The sequence below is a fragment of the Tursiops truncatus genome, chromosome X (assembly GCF_011762595.2).
Source record: "Tursiops truncatus isolate mTurTru1 chromosome X, mTurTru1.mat.Y, whole genome shotgun sequence".
NCBI classification, from domain to species: Eukaryota; Metazoa; Chordata; class Mammalia; order Artiodactyla; family Delphinidae; genus Tursiops; species Tursiops truncatus.
The window spans coordinates 15700063-15720122 of NC_047055.1; the positions used below are offsets into that span (position 1 = coordinate 15700063).

At 41.9% G+C, this 20060-nt stretch overlaps 2 protein-coding genes across 25 annotated transcripts in view; one reads left to right on the forward strand and one right to left on the reverse strand.

Moving 5' to 3' along the window:
- Positions 1–13904, reverse strand: part of LOC101326120 (P2R1A-PPP2R2A-interacting phosphatase regulator 1-like) — a 40530-nt gene extending 26626 nt beyond the window's left edge. Inside the window, exons 1-2 of the mRNA XM_073799570.1 lie at positions 13430–13904; positions 7373–7451 (exon numbers count right to left, since the gene is read on the reverse strand). Of these exons, the coding sequence (XP_073655671.1) occupies positions 7373–7451; positions 13430–13539 (189 nt within the window). The 5' untranslated portion in view covers positions 13540–13904. The remainder of the gene's footprint in view (positions 1–7372; positions 7452–13429) is intronic.
- A 3168-nt stretch (positions 13905–17072) lies between these two features.
- PABIR2 (PABIR family member 2) overlaps positions 17073–20060 on the forward strand; it is an 80744-nt gene continuing 77756 nt past the window's right edge. For 5 of the 24 annotated variants that reach the window (XR_012329274.1, XM_073799255.1, XM_073799254.1 and 2 more), the window contains exon 1: positions 17079–18112. Coding sequence is in view for 19 of the 24 variants with exons in the window: in XM_073799255.1 (XP_073655356.1) it covers positions 18015–18112 (98 nt within the window). In the remaining 5 variants the exon portion in view is untranslated. Of the gene's footprint in view, positions 18113–20060 lie in introns of all 24 variants that reach the window. The other 19 variants (XM_073799262.1, XM_073799266.1, XM_073799265.1 and 16 more) reach the window with 8 other exon arrangements.

Below are 20060 nucleotides of genomic sequence, written 5' to 3' on the forward strand. Positions count from 1 at the left end.
TTCCAGCAGTATATGAAAATATTGATTTCCTTGTACTTCTCCAACATTAGATATTATTGCTAATTAAAAAAAATGTATGCCCATTCTTAAGGCATACTGTAAAAAATAATCTATTTTCCAAAGCAAGTAGAAAATATTGTGATTTATCCAGTTTTGGATATTCCCCCCAATGTGCCCGTCTATTAGCATTGATCATTGAGAAGTTGTGCGGCAACATGCACCAAATCTGAAAAATTTAGGTTTACCTTTAAAAAGTTCAAATACATTGGGTTGGCCAAAAAGTTCGTTCGGATTTTAGGACCATGTTATAGAAAAACCCGAACGAACTTCTTGGCCAATCCAATATATATCCACACACATATCTTTGAACAAGCAGAATTTTAACAAGTTTAATTCATACTACTGATGCTCATATCATCCTCATTCAAATGCCCAGAAAGTTCACAATATAGAATGTGCAACACTAAGGTTTATAAGATTTATAATCTAATTGAAAGGACATGTTAACCTGAACTTAAATATATACATACACCCTACATACAGAAAAATATGGTACTTTAGCTGTTTTATAAATGACTGCTATTTTTTAAAAAGCCAAAAGAAGAGAATTGTATGGTGTGGCAAACTGTTCTAAACTAATTATGAAAGACTTCCTGGAAGAGATTATTTTTAATTGATATCTAAGAGATGGGAAGGAACCAGTTTAGCTTCAGGCAACGGCTCAGAATTTCCTACTGGAAAACTTTATCCAGGAAATCCTGAGAAGATTGTCTGACTGAAGTTGATGACATCTGCAAGGATATAGTGTGAAATGTCTGGGGAAGGTAGGATTTGAACTTGAGCTATAGAAGTATAAGCCACAGTAAAGCTTTTAAACTGGACAAAATATGGATCATTTATGGGACTTGGTTGGTTCTTTTAGTAATAATGTAGAAAATTAATTGTAGAAAAGGCATCTGGAAGAGAATTCTCCCAAAGATTAAGTACCGTATGTGGTATATGCAAGGGAATGACCTCAGATAATTTTTCTACATGAAACAAGGTATTAAAATAGAACTAGTTTCCTGAGATGTCAATAAACCTCACTGGTATCTTTGGTGTAAATTCCCCATTGTGCCATTCTCTCACACTTTAGGAAAAAAAGTCCTTGGGAGGAAGCAACAGTACCAGCATCAAGGAATGATGTCACAGGGCAGGGAGGGTAGGAGTGGGAGTGGGGGGTTGGGAGGGTGCTGGGTGAAGCTGATTCCCAAGTGTTATCTCTAGTGAAGGAATTAAGATAGGAGGAAAGGTCGTGCTTAGTTCCATTTAAGAGAGACCACAGAAAACTAATATTGTAAAGACATTAAATTTTTTAAAAATAATGTTTAACTTTCCTAGGTTTGCTATTTTTAACCCATTTCCTACTGTAGTTACTAGAGATAAAGCACTCAGAAAATTCTGAACAAGGGTTGTATGCTATGTTTAGGAATGTCTCTCCCGAGTTCCCAAAATGATTTAAGGTGGCTTACGAAGATACTGAACATGAACTGAATGTAGGCTAGAAGGACAGAACATAATGCAGGGCAAGGAATGTATTACACACTCACTACTGGGTGGGCCATAGATTGGATTTAGAGTTGATAGTTGCCAATGTGTAAAGCAAAACCTAATCAGGTAAATATTGGTAGCCATAAAATTAAAACGGACAAATTGCTCAAGTAAAGTACAACCGTTTCTGACAGGAGGATGAGATACTTTTCCTGGAGAAAAGACAAGGCTGCACCAAGTTTAACAGAGGTTCCAGGAAGAGAATTCCAAGCAGAAGAGTGGGGAAACAGGCATGCCAACCTCGGAGGTCTCAGGGGATACAGCAAAGGGGTAAATCGGGGGGAAGGCATAGTCTCCATAGCCAGAAGAGGGCCTCGGGTTTCTGCTCATCAGAAGTGGGGTGGGGTGATTTCCTGATAGTGGTGAAGAAAACATTTGAGCTTAATTAGAAAATAATTGTGAGATAGCAGATTTTTACAAGGTTTGTAAATATACATCTCTATTTGTGTGTTAAATGGCGCCCGTGATTCTTCAATGCCCTCTATCACCGCAATTTTTTCTAAAACACTGTTCTACCTACATTTTAATACATTAAAAGCAGCCTCAGTTAAAATTGTTTTAACTGTGGTAAAATATACATAAACATCAAATTTACCGTCTTAACCATTTTTAAGTGTACAGTTCAGTAGTGTTAAATAAGTACACTCATATTGTTATGTAACCAATGAAAAGAATCCTTTTCATCTTGCAGAACTGAAACTCTATACCCATTAAACCAACACCGCCACCACCATTCCACTTTCTGTCTCTGGGAATTTGAATACTCTAGATTCCTGCAGTACCAATTTTAAGCACAGTCTAGTATGGGATAGGATCCTTAAACTTATGGTTAATGATATCATTCAATAACACTTTTCAAGTACAGTTGACCCTTGAAAAACATGGGTTTGAACTGCACGAGTCCACTTACACCTGGGTTTTTTTCAATAAATATACAGTTGGCCATTTGTATCTGAGGGTTCCCATCCATGGGTTAAAACAACCACAGATGGCAAATTTAATACACAATCTGTGGCTGGTTGAATCTGAGGATTCAAACCCTTGGATATGGAGGGTGGGCTATGGGACTGGAGCATACTCGGATTTTGGTATCATCCGCGGGTCCTAGAACCAATCCCCCGCCAATACCAAGGGACGACCGGATTTTCAAAACAATATTTTTTCAACAGGGATGTTTCTATTTTGCAATGTGGTATATCCGCTAGAAATGAAAACACCCCTATTGTTGATGCTTTGTGAAAAACATTCAAATAGTATAGAAATGCATAAGGTGGAAGTAAAATTCTTCCTATAATTCCATGCTCCAGAGATAACTACTAATAATAGATTGACACATATCCTTCTCGACATCTGTAAACATATAGAAGATCATGCTATATATGTGATTCTGAACCCTGGATCTAATTACTAGGTACAAAGGTTAGTGAGGCTGCTCAGGATGGTAGAGTGGAAAGAAGGAAGGAACCTGGGTCTCTGATGACATCCCTGAGCCACTGAATTAACCAACCCTGGAACCTCCTTTCATAAGACTTCTTGTTGTTTGAGATAATAAATGTCCCTTATTGTTTAAGTCACTTCTAACTGAATTTTGTTACTTCTGCCCCAAACATTCTACTTACTATGTCATTTTCCTAGATAACTCAGCCTATCTATACTTAAGGCAACTAGGTACCTCCATATGTCTTATAATTATAATGAGGTGATACTTGGAACAAAATAAAAGTATATGCATAATGCTGTTACAGCAAGCTAAACCAATAAGCCTTGAAATTCCCATCATCAAATAAGTTAAAATGACTTCAGTTCTGCCAAACCCAATCCATTGTACAGGATGGTTTATTTTAAATATGCATGATATTAAGCTGAACCTTATGGGAATTAAGAGCCTAGAAATCCTAAGGAAAATTATGCATTTTAAAAAATGTCAGGTACATAGTTTCTCTACATATGTACTATTACTAGCAGAAACACATTTATTGAGCATTTAGTATGTACCAGTGCTGTGCTGAGTGCTTTACACCGATTAATATAATCACAACAAACTTATGAGGCAGATACTATTACATTCCCATTTTACAGATGAGGAAATTAAGGCATAGAAAGGGTTATCTGCCCCCCCCCAAATAATCAAGCTCATATGTATGGTGCCATTTATAGGTCCTTTCCTCTCAGTCATTATTTAACCCAATCCAGTCTGGCTTCTCATCCTACCCTTTTCTCCACTGAACTTTCAAGTTCATTAATAAGCTCCATTTTGGTAACTCAGAAGGACACCTTTCAGTCTTTATCATGTTTCACCACTTAACATGATACTCTCTTCTGAGTCTCCTCCCACCTCTCTGACCATTCCATCGTAGTCTTCTTTTGTGGGGTCTCTTCTGAGATTGATTTTTAAATCTGGTGATTTTTAAAGCTTTTTCCTATAGCTTCTTCTCTTCTCCTTTTATACTCTCCCCATAGGTCATTTCATTCATTCCCATAGCTTTAAATAATAATCTATTGATGAGTCCTAAATGTATCTCTAGCCCAGATCTCTATCCCGAGCTTCAAACTAGTATACATAACATCTCCACTTAAAGATCTGAGAACCTCAAACTTAACATGTCCAAAACTAAACTCATCTTCCCTTCTAAATCCACGCTTCTTCCAATGTTCCCTTCTTCTGTGGTACCACTATCCCATCAGTTGCCCAAGCCAGAGAGCTAGTAGTCATCTTTGCCTCCACTGTTTCCCCCTCTCCATCGATCTATCACCAATTGATTCTACCTTTCAAGTATCTCACGCATCTGCCACCGTTCTCCATGCCCACCGCCATCACATTAGTCCAAGTTACTATCAGCTGTTTGCCAGGGTTACTGCAGTTGCCTATCTGAGCTTCTTGTATCTACTTTTGTCCTCTTCCAATCTATCAATACTTTCCCCCTCTGCAGCCAGGGTAATCTTTTAAAATTGCAAATTTGGGACTTCCCTGGTGGCGCAGTTGTTAAGAATCCGTCTGCCAATGCAGGGGACACGGGTTCGAGCTCTGGTCCAGGAAGATCCCACATGCTGTGGAGCAGCTAAGCCCACGTGCCACAAATACTGAGCCCGCATGCCACAACTACTGAAGCCTGTGCGCCTAGAGCCCGTGCTCTGCAACAAGAGAAGCCACCACAATGAGAAGCCCGTGCACCACAATGAAGAGTAGCCTCCGCTCGCCACAACTAGAGAAAGCCCATGTGAAGCAATGAAGACCCAACACAGCCAAAAATAAATAAGTTAATTAATTAATTAATTTAAAAAACAAAAATGCAAATTTGATCAGGTCAATCACAGACTTAGAATTCTTTAACGGCTTTCCACTGACCTTAGGATAAAGGGCAGAATCTTTTTTTTTTTTTTTTGGCCACACTGTGTGGCTTGTGGGATCTTAGTTTCCTGACCAGGGATTGAACCCGGGGCCCCGGCAGTGAAAGTGCCGAGTCCTAACTATTGGACCACCAGGGAATTCCCAAAGTGCAAAATCTTTAAAATGACTTGGAGAGCCCCACAAGATTTTGCACTAGTTTATATCTCCAACCTCACTTCTCACCGCTTCATCTTCCACTCTAGCTAGAATGTACTTCTTTCAAATTCTCTACACACTCTGTTCTCTACACACCACACTCTAGGCCTTCTAACATGCCATTTTTTTAACCTGGAATATTGTCTGTTCCTGTAACCAATATCCCAAACTAGCGAACACCTACACAGCAGTAAGATCTCAACTAGTATGTCATTTCCTCTCTAAATCCCTCAAACTAGGTTAGATCTCCCTGGCAAGTAGATCAGGGCTTAATACATAGTAGGTTCCTAAAAATATTTGTTGACTTGGCTGAGTAGAAAAGAAGACTGGATAGGTATGGAGGGCTTTTTATTTTTAACATCTTTATTGGAGTATAATTGCTTTACAATGGTGTGTTAGTTTCTGCTTTATAACACAGTGAATCAGTTATACATATACATATGTTCCCATATCTCTTCCCTCTTGCATCTCCCTCCCTCCCACCCTCCCTATCCCACCCCTCTAGGTGGTCACAAAGCACTGAGCTGATCTGGTATAGAGGGCTTTGATAGACAAGCAAGTGCTCAGTAAATGTTGAATGAAGGAGTAAATGAGCGGGTGGGTAGAGGAAGAAAGATTTGTTTAATGAACAGTTCTATTTTTTTCCCAATATACTATTAGTACATCTGTGGGAATAATATTGAATATCATTTTATAAAGATGAAAATGTCCAGTTTTAAGATTAGGAGGCAATATTTTAAAATAGGTTCCAAGCTATAACATTTCATTAAAATATGTTCTATAGCTTCCATCATATTAAATCATATAAGAGAAATCTATGAATAACTGTATATCAACAATTTTCTCAGATAATCTAGACAAATTGGACAAATTTCTAAAAACACACAAATTACCAAACTAACTCAAGAGGAACTATAAAATCTCAAAAGACCTGTAAACAAGTAAAGAGATAGAATCTGTTTCCACAACCTCCCAATAAAGAAAAATCTAGGGCCAGATGGCTTCCCTGGTGAATTCTACCAAACATTTAAAGAATCAACACCAATCCTAATAAAACTCTGCCAAAAATATAAGAGGAGGAACATTTCCTAACACATTTTATGAGATCAGCATTACCCTGGTACCAAAGCCAGCAAAGATACTACAAGAAAAGAAAACTACGGCCCAATATCCCTTATGAATACAGGTGGAAAACTCCTCAACAAAATAATAGCAAACCAAATCTAATAGTACATTAAAAGGATTATACACCAAGACCAAGTGGGGTCTATCCCAGGAATTCAAAGGTGGCTCAACATAAGAAAATCAAAGTAGTAATTCATATTAACAGCATAGAGAGGAAAAAACAAATGATCATCTCAATAGATGCAGAAAAAGCATTTGAAACAATTCAACACCCTTTCATGATAAAAATACTCAGCAAGCAGGAGTGGAAAGGAATTTCCCTAACACGATGAAGTGCATTTACCCAAACCTATAGCTAATATCATACTCAATGATGAAAGACTGAAAGCTTTCCACTTATGATCAGGAACAAGACAAGGATGTGTGCTTTTTGAAACAAGAGAGAGGTGGTGGTTGAACAACATTGTGAAAGCACCAAATGCCCCTGAATTGTATACTTTAAAATAGTTAACTATGTGCTGTATGAATTTCACCTCAATAAAATGATTCATAGAGTGAATCATTTATTCACCTTGGCTTACTGATGTACAAGCGTATTTCCTATGTTTACAGGATAATTTGTAGATGAGTTCTAATTTAGAGATTGCATTATAACACCACGAAAAACAAACTATATTTTCGATTCAAGATAAATGCGAGATAAAGTCCAACTATAAGCCTGAAAACTACCCTTAGGAGAGCCTGCAAGTTTTCCGCTCAAAATTAGAATGTTCTTTTAAAAATTGAAAGCCAGATGGTTTTATATATAAAAGCAAATCTCAATGTTAAATCCATGTGGGATTTAAAAGTTAATTCTGCTGCAGCTGCAGCAGCTGTACCAATCATAACTGCAGCCAATGTGTTTATTTTTCCTTCAGTAATGTTTAGAGCAATGTTTCTCAAAGTGGGAACTTGTTAGAGATGCAAATTCTCAGGCCCTGCCTGAGACCTCCTGAATCAGAAACTCTGGGGTTGAGGGCCAGTAGTCTGTTCTAACAAGTTTTCCAGGTGCACACTCAAGTTTGAGAACCACTGACTAAGACCAATAGTGCAAGTCTATAAGCATCTTCTTACCAGACAGTGCTGTGCCATACACGATGTACTGTTTCTTCGAGTTCTTAATGTGTCAGATTGGAACACCGGTGTATTGCCACTAAGAAGAAAAGGAAAACATTTGTCATTTAAAATCCATTACAAACATTTTTTAAAGAAATAAGATTTCAAATCCTTAAACAACAATGCCATTGATGTAAATGGCTTCTTTGTGGAGACAGCTGTGCAGATGTAGGAAGTAGAACACACACACACACACACACACACACACACACACACACACACACACAAAGTCTTGGTTGGCTGAACCTAAACAACTGTCCATGTAAGGTAAGGAATTCTCAAGCATGCCACGTTACCTCTAATCATGCTACCAAGAATAAATATAATTTATTGTGGCCTTGGAGAGACATCATTTTCTGTGTAAACTTGTAACCAATTTAAATCTATGACTGAAGCTATTACGTGCTAGTACCAACTCCCTATCGACTCCCAAACTTTCACATGAATGAGAGGGATAGCCAGTAGCAGGGGTCGACAGAACTGAGATTTTCAGATATGTTTCATTTGGCCTACTCAGTGTTAAAAATGTTTTTGAATTAGTTGTGCACACGAGATTTCACATAAAGAATCCAGATTGCAGATTTCTGGATTCTACTGAAAATTTGCAAGATTTTGCCACACTGGGCCACATTCCCCCATGGCAACAACGTACTGAAGCTGAGCAGCTGCTGCATGCTGAAGATGGTCCTTGTTTGCCCAGCTTTGAAGGTGCTCACCTGGCGGGCCGCAGCCTGATTTGAGGTTGGGACCCTGAAGAAGTCCTCTTTTCCTTTTTATGTTTTGTTTTTGTTTTAACTTAAAAAAATTATTTTATATTCGACTATAGTTGATTTACAATGTTGCGTTAGTTTCAGGTGTACAACAAAGTGATTCAGTTATACATATGTGTGTGTGTATATATATATTCTTTTTCAAATTCTTTTCCCATTTAGGTTATTACAGAATACTGAGCAGAGTTCCCTGTGCTTTACAGTAGTAGGTCTTTGTTGGTTACCTATTTTAAATATAGTCGTGTGTTGTTATAACGTTTTATTTGGAAACTGTTTAAGACAAGAAATTGCAAAAAGAATATAGAGAGTTCTCATGTACCTTTCATCCAGGTTTCCCCAGTGATAATAAGAAAACATCTTTAACATGTTCTTTTCTGCCACCTATATCCAATCAGGTGCCAGGTCTTTTAGGTTTTACCTCTGTGATCTCTCACGTCCATCTTATTCTTTCCAGGCTCCTTGCCAAAAACCAATTCAAAGCATTTTTACTTTTCCACTGACTCTGCAATAGTCTAATTGGTCGGCTTACCTCTGTTCTTTCCCTGCTGCAATCAGCTTGCTCTCCTGCCCAAAACTTTCAATGACTCTCTTCATCGCCTGCTGAATTCAGTTACATTCTTTCCTATAACTTTCAAAGCCTTCCACAATTTAGCTCCACAGACTTTTGGATTTCATAGACTGGGAAAATTTCAAAACAAAATCTTGGCACAAACATACAGTTGCTACCATTTTCTCTTGCCAAGTAAGGTCATTCTTTAAAAATCTCACCAACTATCAACACCATCATTTCATTTATAAAAGGATATTTTGTTATTTAAAAAAAGCAGGGCTATTATTAAAAATAATAATAATAAAGCAAGACTAACAATCTGAGTAAAATACAGTCCTGCCCAGGAAAGTATGCTGTAACTTTTTAAAATCATGGATTGGTAAAATGTCCCCTAGGATCAGCACTGGTCAGCAGATGAACATTTGGGAGCCAGAGATCCAGACAGAGTTGACCAGCATTCTGGAATACACCTATGCTTTCCTACTTCCAAGCCTGTTCCGTGTCGTTGGAATGCTGTCCAGCTATCTGGCCCCCTTTCTTCCCGTCTGCATCCTGTCAATCTGTTAGGGCCCATCTTAAATGCCACCTGTCCAAGAATCTTTCCTGTATCCCTCACCAATTCTGCTGTCACTTCTCACTCCCTTCTCTTAATTACCCTAGCACTTTCTTTCCCTAAGCACATGTCATTCTACCATACGTTGAAGTCTTTTGAGTATTTATTTTCCCTATTAAAAGCTTATTGAGAGGTTCCCTGGTGGCACAGTGGTTAAGAATCCGCCTGCTGATGCAGGGGACACGGGTTCGAGCCCTGGTCCGGAGAGATCCCACATACTGCAGAGCAACTAAACCCGCGAGCCACAACTACTGAGCCCACATGCCACTACTGAAGCCCACACACCTAGAGCCTGTGCTCCGCAACAAGAGAAGACACCGCAATGAGAAGCCCGCACACCGCAACGAAGAGTAGCCCCCGCTGGCCACAACTAGAGAAAGCCTGCACACAGCAACGAAGACCCAACACAGCCAAAAATAAATACATTAAAAAAAATCTTATTGAGCCTAGATATACATCTTTGCAGAATAGTAACTTGCATATAACAGGCAGTAACTCAATATTTTTTGAGAGGATATACGTACAGGTCTAATTTTTACTTCCTTTCCCAGTCATTTTCCCCTATGAGAACAGGAATATATTTTAGCAGTCACTGCTAGGAAGTTGGAGGGAAACTAATGGGTTACATATTTCCACGGTCTTTTGTGTGTGTGGGTAATTCTTTTTTTAAAAATTTTTATTGGGGTATAGTTGATTTACAGTGTTGTGTTAGTTTCACATGTACAGCAAAGTGTATCAGTTATACATATACATATACCCACTCTTTAGATTCTTTTCCCATATAGGCCATTACAGAGTATTGAGTAGAGTTCCCTGTGCTACACAGTACGTCCTTATTAGTTATCTATTTTATATATAGTGGTGTGTATATGTCAACCCCAATCTTCCAATTTATCTCTCCCCCCACCCGGGCTAATTCTTAAGGCTGACAATTATATTCTCCCCTAAATTTTCATCTGCCAATTTTATTTAATAAGACTATAACTGAAAAAAAATCATTGAGGCAGCATATATTTCAACTGATATGAGTCACTCAACATGAATTCATAAAATCCTAGGTGATATCTAGAATTAAGTGCTACTTACAATTTGGAAAAAGTGAAAGTAATATAACTAGATAATGTTTAAGTGATCAGTAAGCAGTAATATAACTAGATAATGTTTAAATGATCAGTAAGCAGCTCTGTCTAAACTACAGTATATTTATGCCAGTTATATTCCCAAAGCAATCACTCTTCATGGCCACTATTCTTCTTCCAGGTTTGCACAAGTTTAATAAACCCAATAGTTGGCAAACTTTTTCTGTAAAGGGCCGGACAGTAAATGTTTTGGGCTTGGTGGGCCATACAATCTTGTTGCAACTACTCAACTCTGCCAGTGTAGTGGGAAAGTGGCCCAAGGACAATAAGTAAACAAATGGGTGTGGCTGTGTTCCAATAAAACTTTATTTACAAAACCAATCAGCAGGCTCAATTTGGCCCCCAGGCAGTAGTTTACCTTTCAAACAAAACTGAGGCAGTAACAGTTTAAATGCAGGGTCAGGCTAGCAGTATTTAAAGGGGGAAGGCACTGGCAGAAATCCACGAATTTAATGTCTAATTCTAATAAGGGCCAGAGAAGTAGAAGAAAAAAAATACTACCTTTAAATAAAGTCACTGACACCGGTATCGAAGTCAGCCAACTAGAGGGGCTAAAGAGTATAAAGAACCAAGAGGTTTAAAACTTTTGACATTGGTATTTTTATTAATACAAGATGAACACAAAACTATGCAGGAACTTCTTAAAAAATAGTGATACTTGTGGGCTTCCCTGGTGGCGCAGTGTTTGAGAGTCCGCCTGCCGATGCAGGGGACACAGGTTCGTGCCCCGGTCTGGGAAGATCCCACGTGCCGCGGAGCGGCTGGCCCGTGAGCCATGGCCGCTGGGCCTGCGCGTCCGGAGCCTGTGCTCCGCAACGGGAGAGGCCACAACAGTGAGAGGCCCGCGTACAGAAAAAAAAAAAAAAAAAAAAGTGATACTTGTAGTAAAGAGTTGACATTTAAAGAACAAATTCTGCAAATTCTGCTGCAAGAGAGACTGAAAGTTTTTATATACAGGAAACATCAAGCAAAATTGGAAAATTGCTTGAAACAAGTGCAACAATATTTAGTGAGCTGTGATAGAGGCCAGGCAATGAGTATTAGAGGCCCACCTTAAGGAAAGTGGAAAAGTGAGCAGTGGACATATGCAACTGCAAAGAACTGGGGGGAAATGAATTCAACTAAGGCTCAGTGTAATTCTACTCTAAATTTTTTCTTGTTGATTACATGACCTCGGGCATGTGATATACCATTCCTGTGCTACTTCTTTTTGACAGACAAGAGTCCCTGGACTTGGTCTGCTTTGTGGGTTAACTCCTACTAGATAAATATGCAACTGCCCCTAAACTTTCTGTACAAAATTCACTTCCTGCATCAGGATCTTAAGCCATGGAATTCAACACTGTAACCACGCTCTAAGATGATAAAAGCAAAAATTTCACATCCTTTGCAGAACAAAGCAAAGTATGAAGGGATAACTGGGATCACTCTTTGCTTCCAGGACTTTGAGGATCGGGAAAAGGGGCCTGGTCACCCACCTCCCCCCGCCCCAGCACTTAATATATTAAACAGGATCCACACGTTCCTTCAAATATATATCCTCTGTCATCTACGTATTCGCAAATTGTTCTTCATTTCATAAAGCCTTTCAATAAAATGAACATTCTCAAGTGTTTTCTTCTACTAGCAGAGTGTGTCCATAACAGCTCATTTATTTACACAACAGGATTTAGAGTAGAATCCTGAATTTATAGAATATTCTTGTTCTCAGTACAACATGCAGAGCTGCCTCCACCCTTTATTTTTCTATCTGCCTGTTTAAAAAGGTAATGTATTATTTTCTGGTCACTTAGTTTGCTTTTCATTTTGTTACAGCATATTCTCCCTTAACTCAAATAACCAGAAAGCTGCATCTGTTTAGTTAATCAACTTAGATATTGATTAGTAGTGGACAAAGCACTAGCCTAGGAGTTTGGAGACACAGCTTCCTAGTACTGGCTCTACTACTGACTGACATTTTGGAGATTCATGGGCCTGTTTCCCCATACATTAAACAAGGAAGATAGATCTGGTCTCTTGAGTTCCCTTGTAACAGTGAATGCATTTTTCAGACATTTTTACAATACTGAGAAAACCTTATGATACTGGGATGTGAGATCCAAGATCTCACTTTAAAATTCTATTTTAAGAAATAATAAGCTTAAGTCATGCCAGATCTTTGGATATGTGCAGGAAATACAGTTAACCATCAGTGAGTTAAATCTTTTAAATCTTTTTTCATCAGCAGAGCTCTAAAGAGCCTTTTAGACATTTCCTCCCCCCAACTCCTCCTCGAAAATCCCCACACCATTTAAAAAGCACAAATATACTGCATATCAGTCTATGTGTTGTATGTATACCTGTGCTTTATACATACAAGAAAAAATTTTTCACCCACCAAGAACTAACTAGGGGCAATATTGGCCATTGAGAATGCAAAATTTAGGAGATCAATTTTCGGTGATACCTAAACTTTTTGTTCAAATAAAAGCTAGGTGTAAAAAAGGCCCAAGCTTATTTGCTTGACAACTAGTTCCATTCCAACTGTGCTGAAGGTGAAGGTCAGAAGTGACAAAGCAGCGGAGAGAATGACAAAAATCAGTCATTACAGAAGATCTGGAGGCGAGGGTGGGGAGTGCACAGTTTCTTCAAGAGCGGGTAAGAGATGGGGTGAAGCTAGAAAAAGTCGTGCTCCAAACCAAATGGTTGCTGCTTTCCGGTCGCGATGAACTGTCAGAAGAGGACGTTCAGGTTCCTGTGTGAGCTCGCCCTCCGGTCAGCCCGCCCCACCTCCCCCCACCCCCAGACTGAGGGTGGGATCTTCCGGACACCAGGAACACCGGAGATACCCGCAGAACCTCGATGAATAAAGGGGTGGGAATGCTATTGGAAGTCACTTTTTTGCAGCTCTTGCCACCCTCCACCGCCCCCGCTTGCCTCCTCCAGTATCTCAGTCCTGCTCACCCAAGCCCACTGATCAAAGGGACGCTGTTGGATCTTCTCAGAGTGTTGTCTTCTGTGGTGGTTGAACTCGGCAGCACCTCCAAGCCTAGTTCCATTTTCTCCTGTGCCATGTCCGTGCCGAAGCTTAGTTTGGAGCTCTCAAGGTTTTCTGGCTCCCGTTCATATAAGCACAAGTCAAAGTGAGGAGCTGATGTAGGGAGAGAGGAAAAAGGGGGGAAAGAGAAGAAAGGAGGAAGCTCTTAGACGAGTGCGTGCTCACTTTTGCAGCCCTACCATCCCCAACACCGGTGGGCACAAAGTGGGGCAGGACTGGCTCCGACCCGCCTAACTCCCAAGCTCGGGGCACCAACACTGAGATCCTCCACCTCCAAGCCTGTAATGAAAATGAGGAATTTATCTTAATCCGTGAATCCTTCTCCTTTATTTCTCTCAGCCAAGGCAACCCCGGGTAAGCCTCTCCGGCCAAAACAAAATCTACAACCTGCAGCCCTGGACAATCATTTGGGCACCGCCCCTCCGCGCATGCGTTCTGGGTCCGGCCCGCTGACGCCTGTTTACCACGCAAGCAATGAGCATTATCGCAGGCGCCTGTGTCATTCTTGCTGGGGGCGCACAGGCAGTGAGGGAGCCGCCTTTCCCCCCCAAACCCGGTTCTCCCTTCGCTCTCCCTAGTGCAGACTCACCTTGGTTGTTCTTCCGCTCCTGTGTTAACCCTGGCGTGGTTTCGTTAACCATTATTTAGGAAAGAAAGAATGGAATAAGGTGTATGGGAGCGCCATCCTTTCTGCCTTAAGTCTAATACCCTGTTTTCTCAGCTTTGGTTAGCCCAGTGTCCCCTTATGACTGAGGCCAACAAGCTTGTAATCTCCCAGGACGAATTTTTCCATTCTGTTAAGACACCCTACACCTTTGCAATTAAAAAAACACTGAAGCCTGGGGGTGTGGGCGGGGACACTTTTAAGTGCTTAGAGACCACCCACTCCCAGAGGGTCCTGGTAAGGCGCTAACACAATTGAACCAATCGCACAAACAAATCATTGTTTTCCGTGTGTGTGTGTTTTACCATAATCATACAGTATATTTTTACAATGAATAAAACCTAGCTGCTCGAAGCTATTCATCTAAGAAAAAAATTGGGGTTAAAGCAGGGAGGCTTATTTTCTTAAAGCAAACATCTCAGAATTTAGTATACATCCCAGTGTTTCCATTTAACAATGCTGTCATGGCTCGAAACATTCTAAGAACTGCTCTTTTAGAATTTTTCACCACCAGTTAATGAGCCACACTGAGTAGTGAAATCTTAACTCCATGCTAATAATTTTGAAAAACCACACATTTTAGGAACCATATAGAGAACTGGGAGAGAAGGCAAGTGAAACGAGTGAAATGGGAGTTATTAAAATAGTCATAAGGTGGTATAGCACTTTACAGTTTTAAAAAAATGTTTTCACATACTTATCTCAATTGGTTCAATCATTAACCTTGCTCAGCTAATCAGTGGTGAATTTAAAATAATGGGATTATCTTGAGACAGTTCATGACAAGTTCATGTATAACATGAAGTATCATAATCATTCTTCATTCATTCTGAGAATAGACTAAGAAAAGTGTAGTTATATTGGGCAGAATTAGGTTACCTAAACCCCAGACATGAGGACGATTTGGAGTCTCCATTCCTGATATAAGACAGGTTAACAATAGCTACCATTTGGGGGGCACTTATTATGTGCCAGGTACTGTCCTAAGCACTTGAAATATGTGATCGCGTTTAATGCTTACAGTAACTCTGTGAGTTAGGCGCCATCACAATGCCCATTTTTCAAAGGAGGAAACCGAAGCCGGGAGGGGTTACTCAAATTACAACTACTAAGTGGCAAAGCCAAGATTCCTCTGCCCTTCTATTTAAGTGAAAAGACAGACCAGGCGCCTCTGGATATTTCTCTGGATACTATTTTTATACCCATAAGTACTCGACAAATACTTATTAGATTATTTTATGAATAAATACAGGTTTAAATAACCTGTCCTTCACAGCTATCCTGTAAAGTAAGTAAATCATTTCTATTTTATAGTTGATAAAATTCCAGAGAGATTAATGGCACATAACTAGGTAGCAGTAGAATCTGGGCTGGTACCAAGATTCCTGAAAGCCACTGCTGAAGTTCCCAGGGTAAGCTGGAAAGTTTATGAAAGATGGCAGCTAAAGCTTAGTAAAGTCAGGGTGACTGCAGAAGGCAATGGTTAAATACAGAACAGAGGGTCAAAACCAAACTGTTTGAATAAGAGATAAATATGGAGTACATCAGAGAACAGGTAGCTCTTACCTCCACTCTACTGCTTATTTTACTTTTCAAAGAGTTTATTACTATTCTTGGCAGGTAATAAGGTTTAATGGATGTATTCTGAATGAATAGACCAATCAAATCTCATCATGTCTAAACATTACTGATATCTAAACACAGAGCTTGTGTTTCTAATCCAGCTGGCAGGAAAATATAGGCAATTTAAAGGAAACTATCTAAAAGTGGTTTAAAAACTCTATATTATGGTCAGAACACATAAATATTGAGGATTAAAATGACGATTAGGCTTGGCAAGTTTTAATATGGTACAACTGAGTTGAAGAAGCAGGTAAAACTATTTTTGCAAAAGATGAATTTTTTTTATTTTAAATTTCCTGGTTATTAAGTTTCCTGTATTTTCTAGGTATGTATGATTAACACAACACAGAGGCCATCTCTCTCCCAGGGTCATTCAAGTGGTGAGGATTAAATGAGTTAATATTTCTAAAGCTCTCAGAATACTGCCTAGCACACAGTAACTGCTACGCAGGTGTTCAATAAAATAAGTAATTCCAGGGCTTCTCTGGTGGCGCAGTGGTTGGGAGTCCGCCTGCCGATGCAGGGAACGCGGGTTCGTGCCCCGAACGAACGCGGGTTCGTGCCCGTCCGGGAGGATCCCTCATGCCGCCAGCGGCTGGGCCCGTGAGCCATGGCCGCTGGGGCCTGCGCGTCCGGAGCCTGTGCTCCGCAACGGGAGAGGCCGCAGAGGTCAGAGGGCCGCGTACCGCAAAAAAAAAAAAAAAAAAAAAGGAATTCCAGGTCTCACACAAGAATTCTGGTTCTGCTACTTGTTCGTCAGGACTTTACCTAATATCATTGAAGCGAAAGGTGCTTGTATAATGGAGACGAGTGTTTCTCACTAACTATATGAACTCTCACTAGATTCACTTTATTTTTACCCCATTGCTTTTGTTTATTCACTTCCCTTTGCATCCCTAGTGCATCTAAATGGATGATCTGAAAAAGAAATCTGCCCCTCCAGACAGAGACCAACAAAGTCGAGGGATTTAAGAAACGAGCGAGGATCACAGAAGTCAGAGCATACGAATTGGGAGCGAAAAAACGTGGAAACCACGTGTTTCTTTTTCCCATGAATACTGGCCCAAAATCCTCCAGAAAGATGATGCTCCAGTATCTCCAAACGATTGGTCCTTTTCAAAATCGGGCGCCAGGGTCCCCGGGCCAATGCACTCAAAAAAGGCTCCGGGCTCCCTGGAAACGCTCCTCCCCTTTGGAGGAAGTTTGCCGGGCGGGGCTCCCACGCATGCTCCGTGCCCGCGGGCCCATTGGCGCGGCCGCTGGGCGCGTGCGCAGGACCCGATGGGTCCCCGGACGCGGAAGACCTGGCACGGCGGAGGTTCCCGCTTCTGAGGCGTGAGAGGCGGCAGGTTGTAGAATTTGGTCTTGGCCCCGAGGGGTTCCCCCGGGCCATTAGAACCCAAGACAGGAGAAGGAGGCACCGCGGCGGCGGCTGGTCGAACCCCCCACCTGTCCTCCAGGCAGGGAGGGGGGGCGAGGAGAGGAGAAGCACCGATCGCAGGGCTGAGGAGCCTCCGGACCGGGTCCCGGAGCATGGGGGACTGGACCGGGTCCCCGAGCATGGGGAGCTGGAGTCTCCGAGGCTGCCCGGCCGGGCCCTGCCCGACTGTCAGCTCCTCGGTGCTAGTGCTGCCCGGGCAGCTGGGGTGTCTGTAGCCCGGCCCCGCTTGAGGTCGTTGGCCAAAAGATAGCAGCATGAGTGCCGCCGCTGCCTAGTTTCCCCCCCGTCCTTCTCTGCTCCCTCCTTTCTCTCTCCTCTTCCCCATACTTCGTCCTTCTTCTTTCACTCCCCCCCTCCTCTTTTCCCTCCACCCTACCCTCCTCCTTTCCCCCTGTCTTCTTTTCCCCCTTCTGTCCTCCTCCTTTTACCCTCTTTGTCTTCCTGCTTTTCCATCTATCCTTTTTCCCTCCCTCTTGCTCTTTTACCTCCTCCTTCCATCCCTCTCCTTACTCGTTCCTCTTCCTTTATCCTGTCACCGTCCACCACGACCTCTCCGTCCTCCTCCCCTCCCTCATCCTCATCCTCCTTCCCTCCTCCTCCTCTCCTGCTTTTCTCCGCCCCCGCCCCCAAGCCTCCGCCCCTTAGCCCCCGCCCCCAACTGCCAGTCCCCAGCAGCTCAGTCCTGCAGTGAGAGTCTTGGGAGTCCATAGCTAAGCACCAGGAGCTGAGCACTGTCCGCCGTGCCTGCCTGCAAGTCTCCGACATGGCTCAGGAGAAAATGGAGCTGGACTTGGAGTCTGACACATCTGATGGGGTCACCCTGAGGAGAGCCAACAGCGCTCCCCTGATCCAAGGGCTCAGGTGAGCACGGCTGGGGAGGATGGAGTGCAGGGTTCAGGGGCTCCTCGACCCCCTGCAAGCAGTCTTCCTTCCCTCAAGTGAGAGTTGGAGCTCATTTGGGTCCTCCATGCTGAGGGGGTGGGGACTTGTTTGCTTGACAGTAACTTGGGTCCCAAGGTGGAGTGAAAGTTTGACCCCAAACTTGGGGGCCCTCTCTACCTGGGGCTCTGTTGGCCCACTGTAAAAGAAACTACAAGAAGCTTCTGGCTCTTCTAACAAGTTGCTTGCCCTGCCTAATTTACACCACTGAATGTCAGACTGAAGACCCTGGAACTAGGATTGCAACTTGACACCTGCGTCTAAGAGTTGCTATTTCTAAGCTTAGTTTAGGAACCCTGGCATTAACACAGGTTTACTTCAATAAATCACAGTTTATCTAATAACTTGTAATTAAATGGCATATTCATGTCCTATTAAGTGATTGGGATTTGTCATAATGTTTTCAGATCCTAGAACTGCCTGAAACGCATTCTGGTCAATAAAAAAAGAAGGGTGGCATGTCAGTGAAAGCACAGGTTTTGGAAAATAATCGAAAGAATTGACCCTTGAATTTTAGCGTAAGGTCTTGTGTTTTCATGTGAATTAAGTCACCAGAGGGTCTATTTTAAGGTAGACTCTTGTGATAGTGAAGGTTAGGTTGGCAGACGTCTTGAGCCTATTACATTTCACTTTTTGTAAGTGGGCAATTCATCTTAGAGCCAATTCGTGAGACCCTGTAGAAATGGAATGACTCCAAAAAAAAGGGGATGGGAGTAGAATTAGCCAAAAACACTAATCAGGCACAGTGAAGGCGAAGGAAGAGGTAATCCTTGTCTATCAAACTGATTATAATATCTTTATTTTAGGGAAAAAGCAGATTCACCTTTTTTTTATATTTCAAAACTGAGGGAATGGTGGAGTGACTCTTTGCTTTTCTAATGCTGTCCTCAGCTCTACATTTATTTTTGACACTATAGGAATAAACTGGTCTTTTCTGGTTGTCTTTTTGAATCTCATAAGCCAGCAATTGCTGGGGACTGGGGTGAACCTGTTGACCTGCATTTAGACTGTTGTAGAAATAACATGCTGGGTTTTTTTGAATCATGATTTAAGTAATTATTTGAAAGGTAGCATGATGCGACAGAAGAAGGAGTGAGGCGACCAGGCCTAGTCCCAGTTTTCTCCCTAACTGGCTGTGATCAGGAATGAGTCACTTAGCCTTGTTGAGTCTCTGTTTTCTCATTTAAAATTTCAGAGAGCTGGATTAGGTGATCTCCACGGTCCCTTGAAGCCCAATCCAGTTCAGCCCTGAAAATCCTTCTTGACCTCTTGTCCTGGGCATGGCACTCTGCTAGGGACTGCAGGGATGACCAAAACACCTCTACCAAGGGGTTTAAACCACATGCACACTTTCCTTTAATAAAAAAGTCGGTGTCTCAAGAAACATGTGATTTCCCATTGTGCTCCCACCCAATGCAAAGGAGGGAATGATCGCATTAGGTTTGTGGAATGAAGAGGGGCTTTGTGGAGGGTCTGGCATTTTCGATGGGTGTTGAAGGAGAGGAAGGGTTTGGACAGATGGTGGTGGGAGGGAAGGCATTTGAGGCAGAAGGGGCAACAGTAGCAAGATTGCAGGTGTGCTGATGTAGTTGGACAGCAGGGTTCCAAAGTAGAACACATGTTTAGGGCAATAGTGGGAGATGTGCTGATAGGGCTCCCACTGGACATCAGGGCTCCCCAGCCCTTCTCAAGTCACAGCACATGTAGAAAGCAGTAACAATTGCGGGTAGGTCCTCTGGGGTAAACAGATGAGGCTGCCAGTGTCTGGTGGTAACCGGTCTGGGGGCGTGAGTTCTGCCCAGAAGGAGCTGGAGACAACCAGTCTGGAGCTCCGCCCCATACCTCTCCTACCCGGCCCCCAGGCCGGAGG